The 22,048-nt window shown below is 44.7% G+C and overlaps 2 protein-coding genes and 1 pseudogene across 6 annotated transcripts in view; all 3 read right to left on the bottom strand.

Moving 5' to 3' along the window:
- Positions 1-5,700: 5,700 nt before the first annotated feature.
- LOC147915653 (class I histocompatibility antigen, Gogo-B*0103 alpha chain-like) lies at positions 5,701-9,590 on the bottom strand. 3 transcript variants are annotated; one of them, XM_087438307.1, is made up of 8 exons: positions 9,096-9,590; positions 8,697-8,966; positions 8,042-8,317; positions 7,157-7,432; positions 6,920-7,033; positions 6,445-6,477; positions 6,261-6,302; positions 5,701-6,095 (listed from the first exon to the last, which is right to left on the bottom strand). In XM_087438307.1, the coding sequence occupies exons 1-8, from the start codon at positions 9,316-9,318 to the stop codon at positions 6,091-6,093; spliced, it is 1,239 nt and encodes a 412-aa protein (XP_087294433.1). In that variant the 5' UTR covers positions 9,319-9,590; the 3' UTR covers positions 5,701-6,090. The 3 variants fall into 3 exon arrangements, with proteins under 3 accessions (XP_087294433.1, XP_087294431.1, XP_087294432.1); XM_087438305.1 differs by having other exon boundaries at positions 6,920-7,432; positions 8,042-8,383; XM_087438306.1 differs by having other exon boundaries at positions 6,920-7,432.
- LOC101394048 (class I histocompatibility antigen, Gogo-OKO alpha chain-like) overlaps positions 9,183-22,048 on the bottom strand; it is a 25,094-nt gene continuing 12,228 nt past the window's right edge. For 2 of the 3 annotated variants that reach the window (XM_087438309.1, XM_087438308.1), the window contains 4 exons: positions 18,815-18,914; positions 17,261-17,345; positions 9,611-9,725; positions 9,183-9,272 (listed from right to left, as the gene is read on the bottom strand). In XM_087438309.1, coding sequence (XP_087294435.1) covers positions 9,675-9,725; positions 17,261-17,345; positions 18,815-18,914 — 236 coding nt within the window. In that variant the 3' untranslated portion in view covers positions 9,183-9,272; positions 9,611-9,674. Of the gene's footprint in view, positions 9,273-9,610; positions 9,726-17,260; positions 17,346-18,814; positions 18,915-18,938; positions 19,544-22,048 lie in introns of those variants that run through there. The other variant, XM_087438311.1, reaches the window with a different exon arrangement.
- On the bottom strand, positions 12,500-12,600 carry LOC147915652 (U6 spliceosomal RNA; annotated as a pseudogene).

The raw sequence follows: 22,048 nt of genomic DNA, 5'->3' as shown, positions 1-22,048 counted from the left end.
GGAAAACTACAAAAACTCAATCCAAGCAGGACTACTAATGGTCCAGACCCTTCAGAATGAAGGTTTGGGTCACCCTACAGGCAAAAGACCATGACCAGCTGAAGTGCTTGCTGAAGGCAAAGGAAACACAGAGTGGATAGTGGAAGTAGGTAGTTACAATTACCAACGACAATCATGTGATCAATTAAAGAAACAAGGACTGTAATTGCCATTAATATTTCCTTCTTATTTTGTTACGAATAAGTGTGTGTGTGTATAATACCTTTGCTTTCTTTCCTCTCTTATTTCCTTATCATGTAACATAAGATGTATTAACTTTAGATCATAGTATTTAAGTATTGTTAATTTTACATTATAGTATTTACAAGGACAAGAGTAAAAATCACTCAAGGACTTTACCTCCTCTTCTGGGGAAGAGGTCAGCACATTTTCAGTTGTACCAAGGATACCTGAATCAAGTTAAGTGAAATAAAGATCTTGTTATTGTCCTTATTTGGAAACTAAGTGTGGTTTAAGGGGATGCATATCAGAGCCAGGTTGACAAAGGAGGGACTTGTGATGGTTAATTTTATATGTCGACTTAACTGGGTCACAGGGTGCCCAGATACTTGGCTAAACATTGATTCTGGGTATATCCATGAAAGTGTTTCCAGATGAGATTAGTACTTGAATTAGTGAACTTAGTGAAGCAGATTGCCTTCCCAATGTGGGTGGGCATCATCCAATCCATTGAGGGCCTGAATAGAACAAAAAGTGGGGGAAGGGAGAATTCACCCCCTTTTCTGCCTGATTGCAGGAGCTGGAACATCAGTCTTCTGCCCTCAGAATGGGATTTACACCACTGGCTCCCCTGTTCTCAGGACTTTGGACTCAAACTGAATTACACCACTAACTTTCCTTGGTCTCCAGCTTGCAGATGGAAGATTATGGGACTTAGCCTCCATAATCACATAAGCCAATTCCTTATAATACATCATATTATATACATCCTATTGGTTTGTATATATTCTATTGGTTCTGTTTCTCTGGAAAATCCTAATACAGATGATTATTGAGCAATGGAATGAATAAAACAAACATTTATGAGGTTAAAACAAAAGTCTTAATACAGCACTATTGAAGGTTGGGTAGACCTCCTGCTGGTCTCCTGAAAATAAAGCACCTCAAACAAGTTGGCTCTATTTATTCCAGCTTGGAGGAATTTAAAAAGCAGGAAGGCAATGATTACAATGAGAAACCTCGCCTGCAACCACTTGGAGCAACAGTCAGATTAATAAAGATAAATATTGACTAAAGATTCAGAGTAGTTTGACTCGACCCCTTGCTGAAGACCCAACGTCTTATACACAAGAGCAGGTAAAATGGTCTAGGCTGGCTCTTTTACACAGGAGCCCCATGCACTGTGGCACCAAAACCCATTGCTAAATCCCTACCATGGGCTACAATTAGATTGAAAGAATATAGAAATGTAAGAGTTGATAGGATTAAGGTGCATATTTGGATGAAAATGGAATGTTTAAACAGGCTTTAAGTGAAGAGGTTTTGTCTCCTTTACCTGAATGTTTCATGGAAATGGATATTATGTCGGACTGGGGAACACTTTCCCTACATAGTATTGTAAGACAGAAGGCATGTAAATCCACCCTTCAAGCAATATTAATTGGATATGCTCAGTGGAAACCCAACAGTGTAGAATAGAAGCTGGAGTGCCATGCAGACACACTCTCTATACAATAGCCCTGTGTGGAACAGGCACTAGAGTGGGCACAAAAGCATCTGAGCATCTCCCAGTGATGACTATTGGTACTTTGAACTAGAGAATTTCCATTTGATTTACTACCTTGCTATTAGACCTTAATTGAAACTACCCTTATGAATGAAAGACATAAAATAATTTTGAACCTGAAATACCCATGTATCCTTGGATAATGTTGGAGAAATACTAATAGAGAGGACAGTGCCCAGAAGAGTTCTATGAAAAAGTAGAAATGGTTTATACAGGATCATGCTACCAGAGAAATGCAAAGAGGAGACACTCATGAACAGGGAGACTCTTATGCCCTACGAATGACTTTGGAACTGCATAGGAGCTGCTGGATTCTATTATCACTTGCACAGTGTCCTATAAACAGTTCTCAACTGACCCACAATGAGCTGTTTGGTTTATGGATGGCAGTTCCAAGGTGAACAGACAACATCTTGTTTGGAAGGTCACTTCTCTGACCAAGGAAGGTAAAAACAGATCAGCTTGGTGAGCTGAACTGCATGCAGTTATCCCAGCAGTGATGGAAGAATCGAACAATGATAAAGCCCCTATGCTTTGGTTTTTACCGTCTCATGGGCAGTGGCCAACAGCCTGGCCATATGGTCAGGCAGAGGGCAATGGAAACCTGTTCCATTAAAGGAATGCCCATATGGGGCACAGTCCTACAGAAATCACTATGGCAATTTGAGGGGGTATAAAATAGGACATGCTGATGCCCATCACAGGAACCCCCTTCCAGGTTTGGAAGGAGATTGGAATTGATGAGTGGATATCCTGGTGTCCTCCTTTGAGGTGGCCACCTGGATCCATGAAATAAGTGGACATTGACGGGCTGTGACAATGCAGAGATGAGATGACCCTATACATGTTCCTCTTGCATTGTCTGAGGCACAAAATACCAAAAAGAACTGTTCTGTCTGCCAACCAAAGAGCCAAAGACTGCAGAGGGCTATGTGGCAGATTCCCTGGCAGGAAGGCCTTGAACAGAGCTGGCAAATCAGACTGATGCTGGTGGCCCAGGAGTGCTACAAATGGGTCTTGACAGGAGTAGATATTGACTCTGGATTGGGCTTTCCTTACCCAGTGGTAGAGGCAAATGCTCAGTCAGAGTGTTACAAAGAGCCAGAACAGAAGATATTGCACCAGTGTGGACTGCTGAGTCACATTTCTTCAGACCAAAGAACATACTTTACAGCCCATAATGTCCAACTATGGGCAGAGAGATATCCTCCTCAGAGTAATAGTGTGATTGAGAATTGAAACAGGCAATTGGAATACTTGTCTAAAATAAGGGGGGTGGGGGATACAGAGGCATGAAGGGCTGTCTTACATACCTCCCTGAGTGTGTGCTCATACTCAACATGAGTGGGGCTATAGGAGTGTCTCCACTAGAAAATTTCCTCTCTTTCTCTTGGAGGATCTGGGTAGCAGGGATGGGGGGAGATGCTGGTATGACTACGCAATTCTTCCCAAGTAGGGAGGAAGTTGGTATGACTGTATTTCACGTCGACTCTCTTTCTTCCTACCTGATACAGTGGTCTCAGGACAGAGATCCAACTACAAGTGTCAGAAACAGGAATCATTCTTATGCCAGAAACTGTAACTATTTTTAAACCTTTATGTCAGAATTCCTAAGGGCCTGAAGGCGCGGGTTGGGCCTTCACCCCCTCTGACAGTGAATGCAGCTATATTGCCTCGTGGTCAGTTAACCCACTAGCTCTGCACCTATGTGACCCTCCCCTCTATGAATGGGAGTGGACTGAGGAGGGACTGACTGCTAGACTAGTATTGCTCCCTGCAGTCTAGACCAGCACAGCAGCCAAACCTCACATCCCTTCAAAGGTGGAAAAGTTTGGTATAAATGGAGAGGAGAAATAGTAGCTGAGGGTAAGGAATGAGTAAATGGGATATGTAATGGGGTAAATCTAATATTACATTAACACCTCAAAAGAGGTCTGAGCAAGAAATGATACTGTCTCTTAGCTCAATGATCCAGATGCCTGAAAGGGTGAAGCCACATATTGCTGAGACCACTCCTGTTTCTGGGACCTGACAAGATCGAATGGAAGCCTGCAAAGCTGAGTGACCTGGCCCTGGGAGACAGTCTCATACAACAGGATGATGGACTGGACTAATTGTTCGTGACTGAATGGCACTCTAGTAATGTGCCAGCATCTTTTAACTCTTATGATCCTTTTACTATAAGGGATCTGTGGTCAAAGACCAGGGGGTGGCCTGTGGTATTAAATATTTAGTCTTTGTCCCTGGTTCCTAGCACAGAGCTCCTGAAACCTTTGGAATCTCCTGAGCATTGAGTGACTTTGGTACGCTAATGAAATGGCTAAGGAGTCCTAGCTAGATAGCTTCAGGATGGAGGCTGGTCACCAGAAAGACCTCAGTGATGAGGGCTGAGCACTAGCATTGCTATGGGGCTTCTTACAACATACTCAGGCCTCTTCCAGACCCACCATCTCAGAGTATAAGGCACAACACCAAAGAATTGCATATTTACCAAGGTCTACAGATGAGGCTGATGCCCAGCCATGAGGGAATCCTGGACTACATTATTCCTATTAAACGTGTGATCTGAAGACCAGCAGCATCAGCACCAACCTTGTTATAAATATAAACTTTTCATGCTCTATTCCACTCTCTGAATCTTAACGAGATGTCCAGGGGATTCCTATGCACAGGAAAGTTTGGGACTCCCTGGTCTCCATGCCTTCTAGACACGGAGCCAGAACTGTAGTCTGCCCTGGGTATGTGGTCTGATCAGATCCCTTAAAGTAGGGGGTCCAGGCTTCGGTCCTTGTACCTTTCTTTTCCATAGTCATCACTTGCTTGGTGACTTCATCTGTTCTCAAGGCTTTAGATATCATTTATACGGTGCCCTAAATCTATTTCTCCAGCCCAGACATTTCTCCTAAACTCCAGACTCATCTGTTCAACTGCTGATCTGCTCTCTCACTAGCATTTCTAATAGACACCTCACATTCAACATCTCTTAAACTGAATGCCAGTAAATATGCTCCTTCCAGAGACTTCTCCATCTCTGCTGGCAGCAACTCTTTCTACTTGCACAGTCCAAAATTAGGGATGTCCTCCTTGACTCCTCTTTCTCATTCCCCAGATTAATCCATTAGGAAATTCCGCATCTTCAGAACCTATCTAGAATCCAATCACTTCCCACTATTTCCACCACTCACACCAGTGGAAGCTGTGGCCACCTCCAGCCTGGAACACTGCACTAGTTCCCTCTGCTTCTCTAGTGCCTCCCTCACCCTTTGTCTCCCAATTCTGCTCTCAGCACAGCAGCCAAAGTGATCCTTTTAAAGGAGAAGTCATACCATGTCCCTCTCCTGCTCTAAACTGTCTTGTAACTCCCTGGCTCGCTCAAAGCCAAGGCCAAAGCCCTTCTAACACCCTCCAGGCCTACACAGTCTGGCCGCACCTCTATCTCATCTTATTTACTCTCTACTCCAGCCTTACTGGCCTCCTCGCTCTTCCCAGAACACACAGACACACTCCTGCCCTAGCGCATTTACACTGGAGGTTCCCCTGCCTGGAAAGAACTTCCCCCAGACATCCTCGTGGAGAATTCCTTATGTCCTTCACATCTTTCCTCAAAGGTCACCTTCCCAATGAGGCCCACACTGACCACCCAAATGAAAACAGCCATCTTCCCTGTCCCCATCCCCACCCTCTGGATCACCTTTCCTACTCTTTGTTTTTTTCCCATAGCACTTACCACCTCCTAACATAAACACATTCCTTATTTAACATGCTTGCAGTATATAGTCTGTCTCTTCCCACAACACCATACGCTTCACAAGGCCAGCAACTTCTGTCTGTTTTTACTTCAGTGATGTTTCCCAGATGCAAAAATACTGTGTCATATATCTGGCACACACAACCAACAGCAGGTGAATGAATGATCAGTGTCTGGAAGTTCTCAGTGCTTCCATTTATTTCATCTCTCAAATTTTAGGAACTTTCTCCTTTAATTAACCCATCAATCTCTCATGGAAAGAATTTCAAGGAAAAAAAAAACCCTTCTATCCAGATTCTTATTTTCAATAAGGAAGTAAGAAGGTGCAGCTCAGCGCAACACAAAGTTCAGAGGGGATGGAGACGGCTCAGCCCTGCCTCTGCTGGAACAAGAAAGTCAATGGGGGAGGAAAACACAGGTCAGTGTGGGGAGGGGGTTGTGGGGTGCAGAGGGGGTTTCTGTGTGCAGAAAGAAAAGTCAGAGGTTCTTGAAGTCACAATGGGCGGTGGGACGTGAACAAATCTTGCATCACTCAGTCCCCCACAAGGCAGCTGTCTCAGGCTATAGAAGAAAATAATCATGAACAAATTTAAGTCAGTCACTGTAATTGGTGAAATTCTGAACAGCCCACTGTATGCTCAGAATGTCCTAGCCAAAGAATTCCCGTAATCCAGTTGTGCCTCTCTGCCCCAAACTCTCCCCACTTCAGACTCCCTAGAGTCTCACCTGCTGTGAGAGACACATCAGAGCCCAGTGCACTGTTGTTGCCTGGGGTAGAACAAAACAGGATGTGTTCAGAGCCCACAGGTAATGAAACCAAAGAAACAACTTTGGGGTGGGTGAGCTCCCCCATGGGCTCCCATCTACACTACCACAAGGGTCTTAGAGATCACTGCCCTCCCATACTTACTTGCAGCGTGAGTGTAGCTCCCTCCTTGTTCACCTGTGGGAAGAAAACATCCTGTGAGAAGCCAGAAAAGAGGCAGGGCCATGAGGCCCTAAGGAACTCCCTAGTCCTAGATTCCAGAGAAGTTTCCAGAACTGTGATTACAGACCCAAGGCAGGAACAGGAAACATGAGGAAAGTACATGTATGGGGACCGGACCAACTGCCCTCCTGGAGGTATGTCCTCAGCAGTGACATTCCCCTCTGACCTGTGACTGCTGGGAATCACATCCCCATCACCAGACTCAACAAGGTGATAAATATTTCCTTCATTTTCATATGTGCTTTACTAAAGAGTAAGTGTTAGCAAATAAGGCAAACAAGGCCAGATGAGGAAAGCCTATGTGCCTGTGGATGGGACTTCCTATCAAGGGAAGGGCAAACTTCTATCTGAGCTTGAAACCCCTCAGTGGGACAAGAAGACCACATCCCTTCCCTACCTGAGTGCTTCTTCCTCCAGATCACAGCTCCAACCACCACAGCTTCAGTGACCACACAGAGACCCAGGCCAGCAATGATGACTACAATGCGGATGGTGGACTGAAGAGGTGGCCCTGGGAAGGGAAGGAAAGGGGAGGGCCCTGACCCCCAGGCCTCAGTCCTGACCCTGCTGAGTTCTCCAAAAGGGCTCCTGATATCGCTGAGAAGAGGCTCTGAGCCCACGTCTCCCTCGTTACCCCATCTCAGTGTGAGGGGCTCAGGCAGCCCCTCATGCTGCACATGGCACGTGTATCTCCGCTCCTCTCCAGAAGGCACCACCACAGCCACCCACTTCTGGAAGGTCCCGTCTCCTGCAGGCCTGGTCTCCACAAACTCGGTGTCCTGGGTCAGGTCCTCCCCGTCCCGCTGCCAGGTCAGAGTGATCTCCGCAGGGTAGAAGCCCAAAGCCCAGCACCTCAGGGTGACCTCAAGGTCAGAGATGGGGTGGTTGGTCACATATGTCTCTGGGGCGTCTGAGGAGAAGAATCAGAAAATTCAGGAACTTTACATCTGTCTTGGGCAACTGAAGCAGAACTCAAGTGACCATCCTGAGAATGGACAGGACAGCTGGAGTGGGGGAAGGGAGCACAAAACCCAGACACTAGGCTGAACACAGGCTTCTGAGATAACCTCTATTTTTCGGAAAGTTCCAGAATCACAATGAGAAAGCCCAGGAGGGAAGGCAGGTCTCCAAAGCGGAGAAAACGGACTTCTGGTCCTCACTCGGGTGGAGGCCGAGTGACTCACACAAGTTGGAGTCAGACATCAAGCACCTTGGGTGTGAGGCAGAGAACAAGGCCTGAGAGAGAAAGTCCCAGAGCTGCTGCTGGAGTCAAACAGAACTACTCATCAGTTATTTCAGGGATGGCTTCCCTCTCCATCCATGGAGACATAGCATCCCCGAACTGACCTTGAGAGAAAAGCGAGTGAGTCCTCTGGGCCAGTGTCTCTCTGGTACCGGATCTGAAAACCCAGGCGGACTCAGTCTCCGACCCACGGGATAGGCGAATTTACGTGTGGATCCCATTTTCCTCCTCTCCTTGTAGGAGGTCACCAACGCGAGGCCCCGAGGCCCCTCTTACCCGTGCGCTGCAGGGTCTCCTTCCCTTTCTCCACGTAGCTGAGGAGCGACTCCACGCAGGTGCCCTCCAGATAGTTCCTGTAGTCCTCCGCCACACCGTCAGCCTCCCACTTGCGCCGGGTGATCTGAGCCGCTGTGTCCGCCGCGGTCCAGGAGCGCAGGTCCTCGTTCAGGGAGATGTAATCTTTGCCATCGTAGGCTTCCTGACTGTATCCGCGGAGGAGGCGCCCGTCCGGTGCCACGTCGCAGCCGTACATCCACTGGATGGTGTGAGACCCTGGCCCCGCCCCTGCGGTCAGCCCCGCCCACTCGGCCCCGCCCTGTAGACCCGCAGTGATGAAACCTAAACAAACAATGAAATCGTAAGGGAAGGCCCAGTGGCGCAGCGGTTAAGTTTGCGCTTTTTGCTGCGGCAGCGGTCCCGGGGTTCGCCCGTTCGGATCCCGGGCGCGGACATACTGATAGAGGCAATTGCCAACATTGTTGGCGCAGGGCCAATCCCTCAAAACAAAAGAAACCCTGGGGACCGCCAGCCCTTCCCAGGGCTAGCGGAGGCTGGGCTAGGGACCAGGACCGGGACCGGGGGTGAATCTCGACCGGAAGACGAGACCCCAGGGGTCATGACCTGGACCTGGACCCGGGCCCGCGTCGCTCACCGGCCTCGCTCCGGTTGTAGTAGCCGCGCAGGGTGTTCAGGTCCACTCGGAAAGTCTGTGCGGTGTCCTTGTAGATCTGCGTGTTCCGCTCCCAATACTCCGGCCCCTCCTGCTCCATCCACGGCGCCCGCGGCTCCTCCCTGGGACTCGCGGCGTCGCTGTCGAACCGCACGAACTGCGTGTCGTCCACGTAGCCGACAGAAATGAAGCGGGGCTCCCCGCGGCCGGGCCGGGACACGGCGGTGTGGAAATACCTCAGGGAGTGGAAGCCTGTGGGCGGGGAGGGGCTGAGACCCGGCAGGACCAGGCGGGGGGTGAGGGGGCGTGTCTGGTGTTCAAGGAGATGGTCCACTCACTCAGCCACCTACAGAGGCCGTTTCCTCCCGACCCCGCACTCACCCGCCTTTAGGGCCAGGGCCCCCGAGAGCAGCAGGAGGAGAGTTTGGGACGCCGTGACCCGCATACTCCCGGGGTCTGGGGAGAATCCGGGAAACGCGGAGGCCGCCGCCCACGACGGACCGCGGACGGCAGACCGAGGTGCGCGGCCAAAGGACCACAGGACGCTGATTGGTTTCTCTAGAAACCGGACACGCAATGGGAGTGAGAACTGGGGCCGCGTCATGAGTCTCCAGGCGGGAGGCCCTGACACAGATTGTGAGAGGGAGAAGTGAAACTCAGGGAGATGGGGACTCCCCAACACTGAGCTTCCCCACCCCAGACACCGACCTCGGGCTGAGATCCTGAGAGCCACGTCCGGGGACCTGGGACTTTGCCCTGACCCCTCTCCTCCTGCCCCGAGAGCTCTTTATCACGCTGTCTCCCTGAGTCCTGGACCAGGGGCTGTCTGAGGAAACCAGGGGGAGACCCCCCCCCCAGCTAAACCCCTTTTCCCACTCTTCCAGAAAAAAACTCACTTGATGAGGGGGAGGGACACCAGGTAGAGAAGGTTTTCATCGAGACCAGGTTCCTTTTTGTTCATTAACTACAGTGGGTAACAATCTTGAAAACCCTGAACATCAGGAATCTAACCTGGAAAAGAAGTGATTTCGGCCCTTTCATACAGAAATGTTAAGTCTACACAGCACTGCAATCAGACTCACAAAGCTCCTAAGATTTACTTTCCAGTATATCTGTGACTCCAGGTTGTTGTGTTTAAAACAATCTTCCTTCCGTAGCCCTGAGTGTGTTTGTGTTAGTCCAGAGGTATCCTCAGTACAAAGAAGCAAATGGTGGCAGAGTTTGTTACTGTGTATTTCAACTAGGAGCAGGTATAAACTTTAATCACCTCAAAGTTGAAGGTATTCAATGCAGTCAAAATGCACTTCACCAGTGCTCATGCATTACCTATTTTTATGAGTTATTCACATTTAAGCAGTGTGCATATTTTGTCAAGACACTGTGTTATTTTTTAAACAGATTAACATAAGGAGGCAATTGGTTTTTGGGCAGCTCTGCAGAATGCATTAAATACCAAGAATACTCTACTAGGTCTGTAATATATTTATTAAAGATCTATAAAACAATACATATGTTTAAATCTGAGGATTCCACTGCTTTAGAATTCTTTACCTCTGCTTCTTTTCCTCACTCCTGCTTCTCCAGCCCTTCTCTCTGTCCCTGTCACCCTCAGCCCCTCTTTTCCCCTAGTCTCCATACCCTCTCACTACTGAATTGTGGCACCAGGGCCACATGGACTTTTCTCCCCACAGGGGTCAGCGATCCTGCTAATGTGAGTCAGGATGTGTCATTTCTTCACTAAAACACTCCAACAACTCCATCTCACTCTTGGGAAGCCTCTGGAATGTAAGGTACATGAGCACTGGGGATTTGGGCTGTTTGGGTCAAAGTTGTATCCCCAGCATATAATGCTGTTCCTGGTACATAGTAGACATTAAATTAGTTGTTTTTGAATGATTGAATGAAATATGTTTTTGGGGTTTTTTTTTTTTTTTGGTAAGGAAGATTGGCCCTGAGCTAACATCTGTGCCCATCTTCCTCTGTTTCATATGGGACACCTGCCACAGCATGGCTTGATGAGCGGTGCACAGGTCTGCACCCAGGATCTGAAACTGCAAACCGTGGGCCGCTGAAGCGGAGCACGCAAACTTAACCACTATGCCACTGGGCCGACCCCAAAATATGATTTTTTTAAATTTAATTGCATTATGTACAAATCAGAAAATTAAAAATACAAAAAAATGTAGGAAAGATTTTATTCCATGCAACTAGTGTGCATATCGGTTCATAAATTCACTCCACTGGAAAAGGTGCTGTGTGCTTATGTATTGCACAGTGAACCTGTGCATTAGTTTCTATTACTGCATAACAAATTACCATGACGTAGTGGCTCAAAACAACACCCATTTATTTGTTTACTGTTCCTTAGTCAGAAATCCAGGCATGATATGCGTGGGTTCTCTGTTCAGGGCCTCACAAAGCTGGGTTCCCATCTTGAGGCGGGATCCCCCTTCAAGCTCATACAGAGCTGTTGCAGAATTCTGTTTCGTACAGTTATAGGACTGAGGTCCCTGTTTCCTTGCTGCCTGGCAGAGGGGCAATGGGTGCTGGTCCCACCTCCTAGTGGCCACCAGCATTCTTTGTCACATGACCCTCCATTTGCAAAGCCAACAATGGAGAACCATCTTCGCATTGAATCCTGCTCACACTTTGTGTCTCTGCTCAGGAAGAAACCACTCCTTCTAAGGACTCACCTGATTAGAACAGTCCAACCCAGGGAAATCCCCATGTCTTAATGTCAACTGATTTGAGACCTTCATTACATCTACAAAATCCCTTCACAACAGCACCTACGTTAATGTCTGACTAACCAGGGGGAAGGTGAATAACCAGGGGATGGTTATTAGGGTTCTTCACAGAATCAAGCTAGCTTGGCCTGGTTCTTCCTTTTCTGTTTAATTAGGTCCCAGTTGGAAATTGAAGTTTAAGTAAATAATCATTGTGAATGGTTATAAAATGCATCCTATTAGCCATGAAAATTCTCCTTAAATCTTAAAACCAAATGACACATTTAATATCTTATAGTTAATTTAGAGCAAATGAAAATTAAAGTGCAATAATTCATTTTCCTCCTTAGACACTATATTAGTTATCTACTGCTGCATAACAAGTTACTCAAAACTTAGCTGCTCAAAGCAACAAACATTTATTATCTCGTGGTTTCTGATGATCAAGAATCCAGGAGAGGTTTACCTGAGTTTTTCTGGCTCAGGGCCTCTCTCAAGATTGCAGTCAAGTTGTCAGCCAGGGCTGCATCATCTGATGGCTCAACCAGGGGTGGGGGATTCCCATGAAATATGGCTCACTCATATGGCTGTTGGAAGAGGCCTCAGTTTCTAGCCACATGGACCTTTCCATAGGGCTGCTTATGGCATAGCAGCTGGCTTCCCCCAGAGCAAGCAATCTGAGAGAGCGAGCAACCAAGATGGAAGCTGCAATGTGTTTTATGTCCTAGACCCAGAGTCACACGCCATTCCATCAGCCTTACTCTATCAGTTAGCAGTGCGTCATTAAGTGCAGCCCACACTCAAGAGGAGGGAATTAAGCTCCACCTCTGGAAGGGAGGAGTATCTAAGAATATACGTACAGATTAAAATTAAAATTAAATATTGTTTCAAGATTTTGTAAGTCAAATCCTTCTTTTATCTGATTCTTTTTTAATGCTTCAAATTTATCTTTTGGAAAGTAATGATTAGTAATAAGTTTGAGACCAGAGAAAGGAGATACAACAATATTTCTAAGTTTTTCTTGCAAATGCCTTTAATAACAATGTTTTGTTTTGTTTTAAAAATAAGGAATGCTTCATGAATTTGCCTGTCATCCTTGCACAGGGGCCATGCTAATCTTCTTGTATGTTCCAATTTTAGTGTATGTGCTGCCAAAGCAGGAACAATATTTCTTCAATAAGTTGCAACGAAGTTGAGAACATATGCTTAGTAGCTAGATCAAATGGTCGCAAGACTTCCATGCCATAACAATAATGCCTATAAACTAATCTTTGTTCTTCCTTTGAAGTTTTAAATTTCCTTTGTTAGAATGCCAAAAATATTAACTAAAATGCCAATTTCTCACTCAAACATCATCTTTCAAGATATTTACCTAATCAGATTGCTTTTCAGTTATAAAAATGTGATTCTCATACTTCATTCTACACCAAGCTTAGCATCATGACAAGAATTTTGGTGTGATGCAATAGGCAGAAATAGTAATTTCAATCTAGGAACAAAGTTTTTCAAACACTGACTATTCAGTTGACATCTTACAATAAATTTAACATCTTTCACTGTGTTTTTTGAAGAGATTTGGTAAATATGATTTGGAACCCAGTGTGACTCTAAAATGTATTGTTATTATGTGCCTCTAAATTTTCTTAAAGCCTCTCTATTGTGTTTTCCATTCATATTTTCTGTTCTATCACTAGTTATTTCTTTAAAAATTTTCCAGTTTAACTTATATTGGTCAACAATGTGCTTTTCCAATTCTGTAAATGTATTGAATCCAGTGAGGTTAAAGGTAAGCAGCACATCAAATCCTTCACAAGATAGAATTGCCTTGCACATCAGATTGAACACTGTATACCAGAAAATCTAAAGAGATGCCAGTAAGCAAAAGATCAAATGGCCTATTTCTAGCCAATACTAATTTTTTATGATATCCTGGCCCTTTCTTTTACATGGCTCATAACATTGGCTGTGGCTTTGTTCCAATGTGGGTAGTTCTTGATAAGGATCTTTGCAACGAACTTTGGTAATTTCTTTTCTTTCATTTTTAAAGAAATAGTTCACAAGCTGCAGTTTGAAAAATGTCAGTTTAAGAAGTTATGACCAAGTGAATACCTGGGCACCCTCCACTGGTGTAAGAAACAGAGCCTATGAAGCCACCATGGGTGCTTAGCCAATCCCATCCTCCAGATATAACCTCTGTCCTGATCTTGTGTTTACTATTCCCTTGAGTTTCTCTAAAATTTTGCAATAAGTATATATATCCCCAAACCAAATATTATTTAGTTTTGCCTGTTTTTAAACTTTGTGTACAGTGAAATACTGCATGTATTCTTTCGTGACTCAACATTACCTGTAGGAGAATTATCCCGCACGTATGAGGCTGTTTGTTTATTTTTACTGCTAAAGTTTTATATTTTGTGAATATACATAATTTTTCTATTTTCCTATTGATGCATTTGTGGTTGATTCCAGATTTTGCCGTAAACATTAGTGTACACGTCTCCTGGGGCACATAGGCAAGAAATTCCCGCAGTGTATGATCAGGAGTAGGATTGTTGGATTATCTGGGGTGTGTACTTTAACCATACCACATAATACTAAGGTGATTTCCAAAATGCTTGTACCAATTTAAACTTTTACCAGGAATGTGTAAGTGTTGATATTGCTCATGTGTTTGTTCTCAAAATAAAACAAACTCAGCTAAAGGGGAAGAAATAAGAGCTGAAAGTCACTTCCTTAGTTGCAAAAGCACCCAGGCATTTTGTTTTCAGACTCTTAGTTACTTCCTTTATTTTTCTTTTGTTTCATATACGTTGGCATTACACTTTTAGCATATACACCCAGATAATACTTCCTTTTAGCATAACCACAAAGTATTATTTTATATGTTTGAATATCCAATAATAAGAATAAAGGAAGGAGGGAAGGGAAGAGAAAAGACAAAAGAAAATTAAAAAATAAGAAAGAAGAGAAGGAAAGGAATTGGAATTGAGCATAGATAACATTTTCAACATTCAAGGAAATAAAAGAGATGCAGACAATACCTATAGAAGAATAGAAACTTGAGAGCCTTATTAGCCATCTATTGCGGTGTAACAAATTACCCTAAAACTTAGTGGCTTTAAACAACAAATATCTATTAATTCAGAGATAATACAAAGACAAGCAAAATAGACCAGATGCAGGTGGGAGAAATTGGATAAAGAGAGGATTTTACAAGATGGAATAAGTAATAGGTCATTGACATACGGAAGAAAATGATTTTTTTTAGTGCGAGTCCTCCAAGAAGCAGATGCCAAGATGGGATTAAAGTCAGCAGTATCTTATTAAGGGAAACACCTGTCAGAGAATATGGAGAGGGAATCAGAAAATGCTGAGAGAGGCAGCAGACTGAGACGCAAGTCTGACCCCAAGTGATGGACAGAAGGAGAGAAGTTTTGTTGGACTATCCTAGACCGCCAGGCAATCTAAAGTGAATTGAGGAAGGTTGTACGGGAGACCTGGAGACACAGTTGGCCATCAGAGGAGCCCCACGTGTCCCATGAATGGCCTGCCTTAGTGTCCCTGCTGTGACTAATCATTGTCTGGGAACAGCCCATGGGAAGCAGGCCCTCTGCACAAATGCTGCCGTGGATTTCAGAGCACAGGAGTGGGGGTCGTGGTGGCTTACCTGGGGGATGGGACCTAAACCTTCATACCTAAGAGGTCTGGACCCTTGGAACTCAAACCCTTTTCAGGCTGGGTTGCTGCACGTGCCCAGTCACAGTTATAGTGGAGCAAGGGGGAACACGGAGATGCCCAAGTCTGTCACCCAGGTTCCACTCATATTCCTCCTGCCCCCATGAATGACAGCAGCCCCACCCTCTGCTGGGGATCAGGGTCGATTACTCCTGCCTGGAGAAGAGGGAACTCCTTTCCTCACCTGTCAGTCAGGGAAAACGGAGTCCAAACTTCCCTGGTAACTACCCTAAGGTAAAGTTCAATAGGAACTTGTCATGTCCCCTTGAAAGAGTTTCCCGCTTTTGGGAACCAGGACTTCCTACCCTGCAGAACCCAGAACTATGGAGACAGGAAGTACAAATTCCCCCACTGGATGGTAAGTGCAGCCCCACCTGCTTCCACCCCTTGGTCCTAGACCCACTTACTCTTCCTACTGAGAACACAGCATCATATAGAGGTTTCTGATTCAATAAATACACTGTGTCATGAAAGATGTAACCCCATCCCTTAAGGGGGTTCCCCAAAGTTGGTGCATCAGATGTGCCCTCGGAAGGCCTGTGCAGAGTTCTGTGTGGCTGACAACACCTGGATGGTGCAGATTGTGATATAACCAATGGGTTCCATGGTCATGGCCCATTCTGCACCTCCTCTCTGTGAAGTGGGTCCCCCAGCACAATTCCAAGCCTGTGGATCAAGCATTTCAACAGCCTCCCAGATAGTGGTGCTGGCTGAAGTCCTGAGGACAGGAAAGGAAAATTCATACATGGAATAGGTGTCTATCCCTGTGAGGGTGAACCTCTGGCCCTCCCAGGATGGAGGGGGCTCACTCTAGTCAACTTGTCACTTGGTGGCTAGTTGGTTACCTAAACAGATAGTGCTATCTCAGGGCCCATATTGGTCTAATGCTAACAAAATGGACGTTCAGAGGTGGCAGTAGCTGGGACAGCCTTGGTAAGTGGGAGTCACTCCTGCTGGACCCATGTGTAGCCTCATCTCTGCCACTGTGGTCACTCCATTCACGTGCCCATCCTGCCAGTCCTGGGTTGACCAGCGATGGAGGTTTGCTAAGGTCAGTTTATCTTCTTGGTTGTTCAGTGCCTCTTCAGGGGTGGATGTTTTCTAGTGGGTGTGAACATGTGATTCAGGCTTAACCACATATGTACCATTTCCATCTTATGCAGGACTTCTGTGGACCTTCTCAATTTATGACTTAATGGGTTATATAGAACCCAGCACACATGGTCATATTTAATCACATGGCAGCTTGGTGTCCCATGGTCAAGCATTCTGTCTTATCAGGGCCTAGTAACACACCTATAGTTGCTTCCAAAAGAGGGGATATTTCTCCGCTATGGATGGCATGGCCTTCCTTCAGGATTCCAAGGGCCAACATGAGCCTCTCCTGCTGGTATTTGCCGTTAGCTCCATGTGGCATCTTTTCCCACCACTGACACCTCCAACACCATGAGGTCTGATTGCACCATGGCCTGGATCTGCTGCAGTGTCCCTTCATGTCCAAACCCCACTCAAAGCTGGAATCCTTCTGTGTCACCCAGAATATGAGCCAAACAGTGCACCTAGGTTTGGAATGTGTTGTCGGAACCCAAAAAGGCCTACCAGGCAGTGTGCTTCCTTCTTTGCAGTGAGGGATGCAAGATCAACAGTTTGTCTTTTATGTTGGAGAGAACATCCCTCCGTGGGTGTTCCCTCCATGTCCCTAACCACTGGACCTCTGGGACTGAACTGAGGTGGTCACTCCGTGAGTCTTTGTCATGTTTATCTTCCACCCTCTGGAGTGCATGTGTTTGACCAAGGCCTCCAGCCTACTTTCCACCCCTTGCTCATCCATCCCAATCAACATGCTGTTGTCAATGAAATGAACTAATGTGATATTCTATAGGATGTCCAGGAGGTCCAGACCTCTTAAGACTATATTACAGAGGGCAGGAGAGTTAAAAGAGCCCTGAGGCAAACTAGAAATAAATGTTGTTGTCCCTTCCACGTGCATGCTAATCTTTCCACCTCCACTTTTCTAACTGGAATAAAGCAGAATGCACTCACCAAATCTACAGCCACATGCCATGTGCCTGAGGCCTTACTCACCTGCTCTAGCAGTGATATCACATCCAGCACAGCAGCTGCATCAGGACCACAGTAGCTCATACATTCTTTAGACCCCGCCAGGTTTCTGCAGGGACAGATTGCTGAATTAAAAGGAGATAAGAGGTAATACCACCAAGACCCTGGATCCATCAGGTCTCTAATGGTGGTGCTAAGCCCTACAATACCTGCAAAACCTCCACAATACCTGCCCCTGGGGCACAGTATCATTTTTGATTTGGCCGGGATGGGGCCAGTTTCAGAGGTTTCCTTTGGCCTTCAGCACAAAGAGAACCCTTACTCCACAGACCAGGGACCCAGTGTGGAGTTTACTCCAACTATCAAATGTATTGATGCCAATTCTGTACTTGGGAAATGGGGCAATAACCACATGGTGGGTCTATGCACCCACTGATCGTACAGAGCGAGACTTGTCCAGACTCTATTTATTACCTGGCCTCTATAGACTCCCACTATATAGGGGACATGATTGATGCTGTGGGTGTCAATGTGATTTCTGGGACAATATCTGCTAAATATGTGAAAAAATAATGGTATCAATGTTTCCGGAGCTTAGGCCACCCTGCAAGGAAATGAGTAGGAGAGATGGACGTCAGAGAGTGAAAAGCATGAAAGGGAGACTATGGAAGGGCTGGGTTATTGGCAATGACAAGACATAGGGGATGCAAGGGAGTGGGGGCCCAGGGACAGCAGAGTAGAAGGTTATGGAGGAAAGGAGTTCAGGGAACTGAGAGGCCAGGGAGTGAGAGCATCCTCTCTGCTGTATGGGTTTCTATAGCTGCCATAAAAATGGTTATGTAGGTTACAAGTCAGACATGTTCTCACTGGGCTAAGATCAAGGTGTCGGCAAGTCCGTGTTCCTTAACGGGAACTCTGGAAGAATCTACTTCCAAGCTCATTCAGGTTGTTGTCTGAATTCAGATCCTTGCAGATATAGGACTGAGGTTCCTATTTCCTTGCCATCTCTCAGCTGGAACCACCTTCAGCAACTATAGGCCTCTCTCAGGTCTCACATGTGGCCCTCTACATCTCATAAGCAGCAGCAGCAATCCTTCCCACGTTGGAATTTCTCTGATTTATCTTCTGCTGCATCTCTCTGACTCCATCCAGAGAAAATTCTCTGCTTCTAAGGACTTATGTGATTTTTTTGGGCCAACCCAGATAATCCAGGATAGTCTCCAAATTTTAGGTCTTTAACCTTAATTACATCAGGAAAGCACCTTTTACCATGTAAGGCATCTAACTCACAGGTTCCAAGGATTAGAACATGAAAAACTTTGGGGACCATTATCCATCCTACACATCTTATGTTGAAATCACCAAGGATCAAGGAGATAGCACTGCTAGAGACTCTTTAGCCAGGAGCTAAAAGAGTCGAGGAATGAGGGGAATGGTCTGGGGGTCCATAGGGAATACGTACAGTGAGGGGAGTAGGGGCTCTAATCTGATGACAGAAGATTCACCCCTGAAGATGTTTGGGAAAGAGGGAGGAACAAAGATCTGAGAGCAGCAATGAGGAGTAAGGACACCACCCACCTCCAGGCCCAGGAGTACAAGGTCCATGGCAGAGGAAACACCCCAAGAGAGAACTTCAGAGGGAGCCATGTCCTCAAGGAGACCCAGGTTTCTATCAGAGCTGCAAGGTGAAGGGAAGATTCTGAGAGAGCACTTTGGAGATTTTGCTGATCGTGGGCTGAGAACTGCAGAGGGTGCAGTGGAAAGGTTTCAGGAGTTGGGGAGGTGATGCGAGAGGAGACAGAATAGGGATGTGCAGAGCCTTGTGGAGATGAGGGTACAAGATATTTGGGGACCTAGTGTGACTGACACAAACAGGGAAAAGGACATAAAGAGATCAGCCCTGATGGATTGAAGGCAGATAATGGTGGTGAGTCTGTGAGAGGTGAAAGTGGGGAGGAGCAGGGGTTTGGGGCTCTCACTTGGGCTCTGTCGAAGGACATGAGGAGGTTTAGCACAGTTGGGTCTTAGTGCCAGTCCATGGACCCTTTCTCGACCCCTTGATTATGGGTGGAATCCCTGGGGGAGGAGGAGTGTTAAACAAAGTCCATGCATTCACTCTTGACCCTTGTGGGGCCGGAGTGCACTCACGCCAGGTCTCAGGTCTGCCTGACATCTGCTTCAAGAGAGAAATTTCTGGAGTACCAGGTGCTTCCCCTGGAACAGGGACCCATCTTATGCCTGATGGAGAGGCAGAAGGCCTGGGGGGCTGTACTTCTTGTCCACATTGTACCAAGGTGCACATCCACACTATGGAATATTATGTAGACAATAAAAAATCGTTTGCAAATAAGAGATGATTTTTTCAAAAAAAATTGATATAAAATTTCATCCTCATAGGAGGATCATTAAGTAAAACTAATAAAACCAAAGATAAACAGAAAATCTTGAGAGCAACCAGAGAAAAAGGACACCTTACATACAAGGGAACAATTATAAGAATGACCAGTTTGTGTTTCTAATCTATCATCAGAAACAATGGAGGTCAGAAGACAATGAAATGACATTTTTTAAGCACCATAAGAAAATAACCTGTTAACTCAGAATTCTACACCAGCTAAAATATTCTTCAGGAAAAAAAAGAAAAGATATTTTCAGATAAAATAAAACTAACAGTTTGTTTCAAACAGGACTCCACTAAAAGAAAAAAAAACACTAACAGGGTTTCTTCTACTTTAAAGAAATCATACCAGATGGAAACTTAAATCTTCAAATAGGAATGCATAGCACTGGAAATGATAAATGCTTGGGGGAAAAGAAGAGACTGTCTTTTTTCTCTTAGTTTCCTTAAAATACAAAAAAAGAACTATCAACCACCTTGACCTAATTGACAATTACAGAACACTATACCCAGCAACCACAGAATACATATATTTTTTAAGTGCTTATGGTACATTCACTAAGAGATATCATATGTTGAGGCACAAAACAAGTAACAATAAATTTCAAGAGATTGAGATCAGATGGAGCATGTTCTCTGGCTAAAGTTAATTTCTTTAGAAATAAGTAACAAGGTATCTGGGGAATAATACACGTATTTGAAAATTTAAAACACCCTACTGAATAACCCATGGATCAAAGAAGATAACACAAGGGAAACTAGAAAAAAAAATTTTTTTTGCAGGGGAAGATTTGCCCTAAGCTAACATCTGTTTGCAATCTTTCTCCCTTTTTCTTCTTTTCCACCTCAAAGCCCCAGTACATAGTTGTATATAGTTGTAAGTTCTTCTGGTTCTTCTATGTGAGCCACTGTCAGAGCATGGTTATTGACAAATGAGTGGTGTAGTTCCACATCCAGGAGCTGAACCCAGGCTGCCAAAGTGGAATGTGCCAAACTTGAACCACTAGGCCACCAGGGCTGGCTCTAGAAAATATTTTCAGTGGGATGATAAGGAAAACATATCCTTCAAAAATTATGAGATACTATTTCAAGACTTCCAGTAAATGTACAGCAATTAAAAGAGCGTGGTATTGGCAAAAGGGTAGAAACATAGATCAATAGAACAGAATGGAGATGCCAGAAATAGACCTATGCAGACACAGTCAATTGATTTTGAATATAGGCACAAAGGTAATCCAGTGAAGAAGGGAGAGTCTTTTTAACTCATGGTCCTGGGACAATATGACATCCATATGCAAAAAAATAATAATAACAACCTAAATAATACTTCATTAAATATAAAAAATTAACTCAAAGTGGATCCTAGACCTAAATGTAAAATGTAAAGCCATAAATATTCTAGAAGGACATAAAGGAGAAAATCTGACCTGGGTTTGGTGATGAGTTTTTAGACAAAACACAAAAAACCCAATCCATGAAAAAAAAAAAGATATATTGGACTCTAACAAAATTTAAAACCTTTATACTACAAGAGACACTATTAAAAGAATGAAAAGAGAAGACACAGACTGGAAGAAAATGTTTGGAAGTCACACGTATGATAAAGGACTTATAATCAAAATATATAAAGAAAATAACTACTCAAAAATTGGAAAACAAAAAAATTCCACCTTAAGTGATTGAAAGATCTTCATCAAAGAAGATACACGAGAAGCAAATAAACACATGGAAAGATGCTTAATATCATATGTCATTAGGGAAATACAAATTAAAGCCACAATAAGATCCTTCTACACTATTAGAGTAGCGAAAAAGAAAAAAAATATTTTACGACAATCAAATTGCTAGAAAAGATACAGAGCACCGGGAACTCTCATTCACTGCTGATGAGAATGAAAAATGGTAAAGCTAATTTGGAAGACTGGAGTTTCTTACAAACTTAAACATACACTTATCATACCGCCCAGCAATCGCACTGCTAGATGTGTACCCCCGTGAACTGAAAACTTATTTCTACAGGACAACTGCAGGTGAATATTTATACCCGCTTTATTCATTACATTAAAAATGGTAAACAATCAAGATATCCTTCAAGAATGGAAGGACAAACAAACACAATACACTGTACACTGGAATACTATTAGGTGATCAAAAAATATGAACAATTATTGCATGCAACAAACTGGATGAATCTTCTTGTTTCTTTGTTTTGTTTTTGTTTGGTGTTTTTTTTTTTTAGGACTTTCTTTTTTTAGAGTAGTTTTAGGTTCAGGGCAAAATTAAAAAGAAGGTACAGAGTTTTCCTGAATATCCTCTGCCCCCACGCATGCACAGCCTCTCCTACTATTAACATCCCTCACCAGAGTGGTACAAGTGTTACAATTGATGAACCAACATTGATACATCATAATCAC

Source organism: Ceratotherium simum, chromosome 13, assembly GCF_057802395.1.
Source record: "Ceratotherium simum simum isolate JZ-2026a chromosome 13, ASM5780239v1, whole genome shotgun sequence".
Taxonomy (NCBI): Eukaryota; Metazoa; Chordata; class Mammalia; order Perissodactyla; family Rhinocerotidae; genus Ceratotherium; species Ceratotherium simum.
This window is presented reverse-complemented; position numbering and strand designations above follow the sequence as displayed.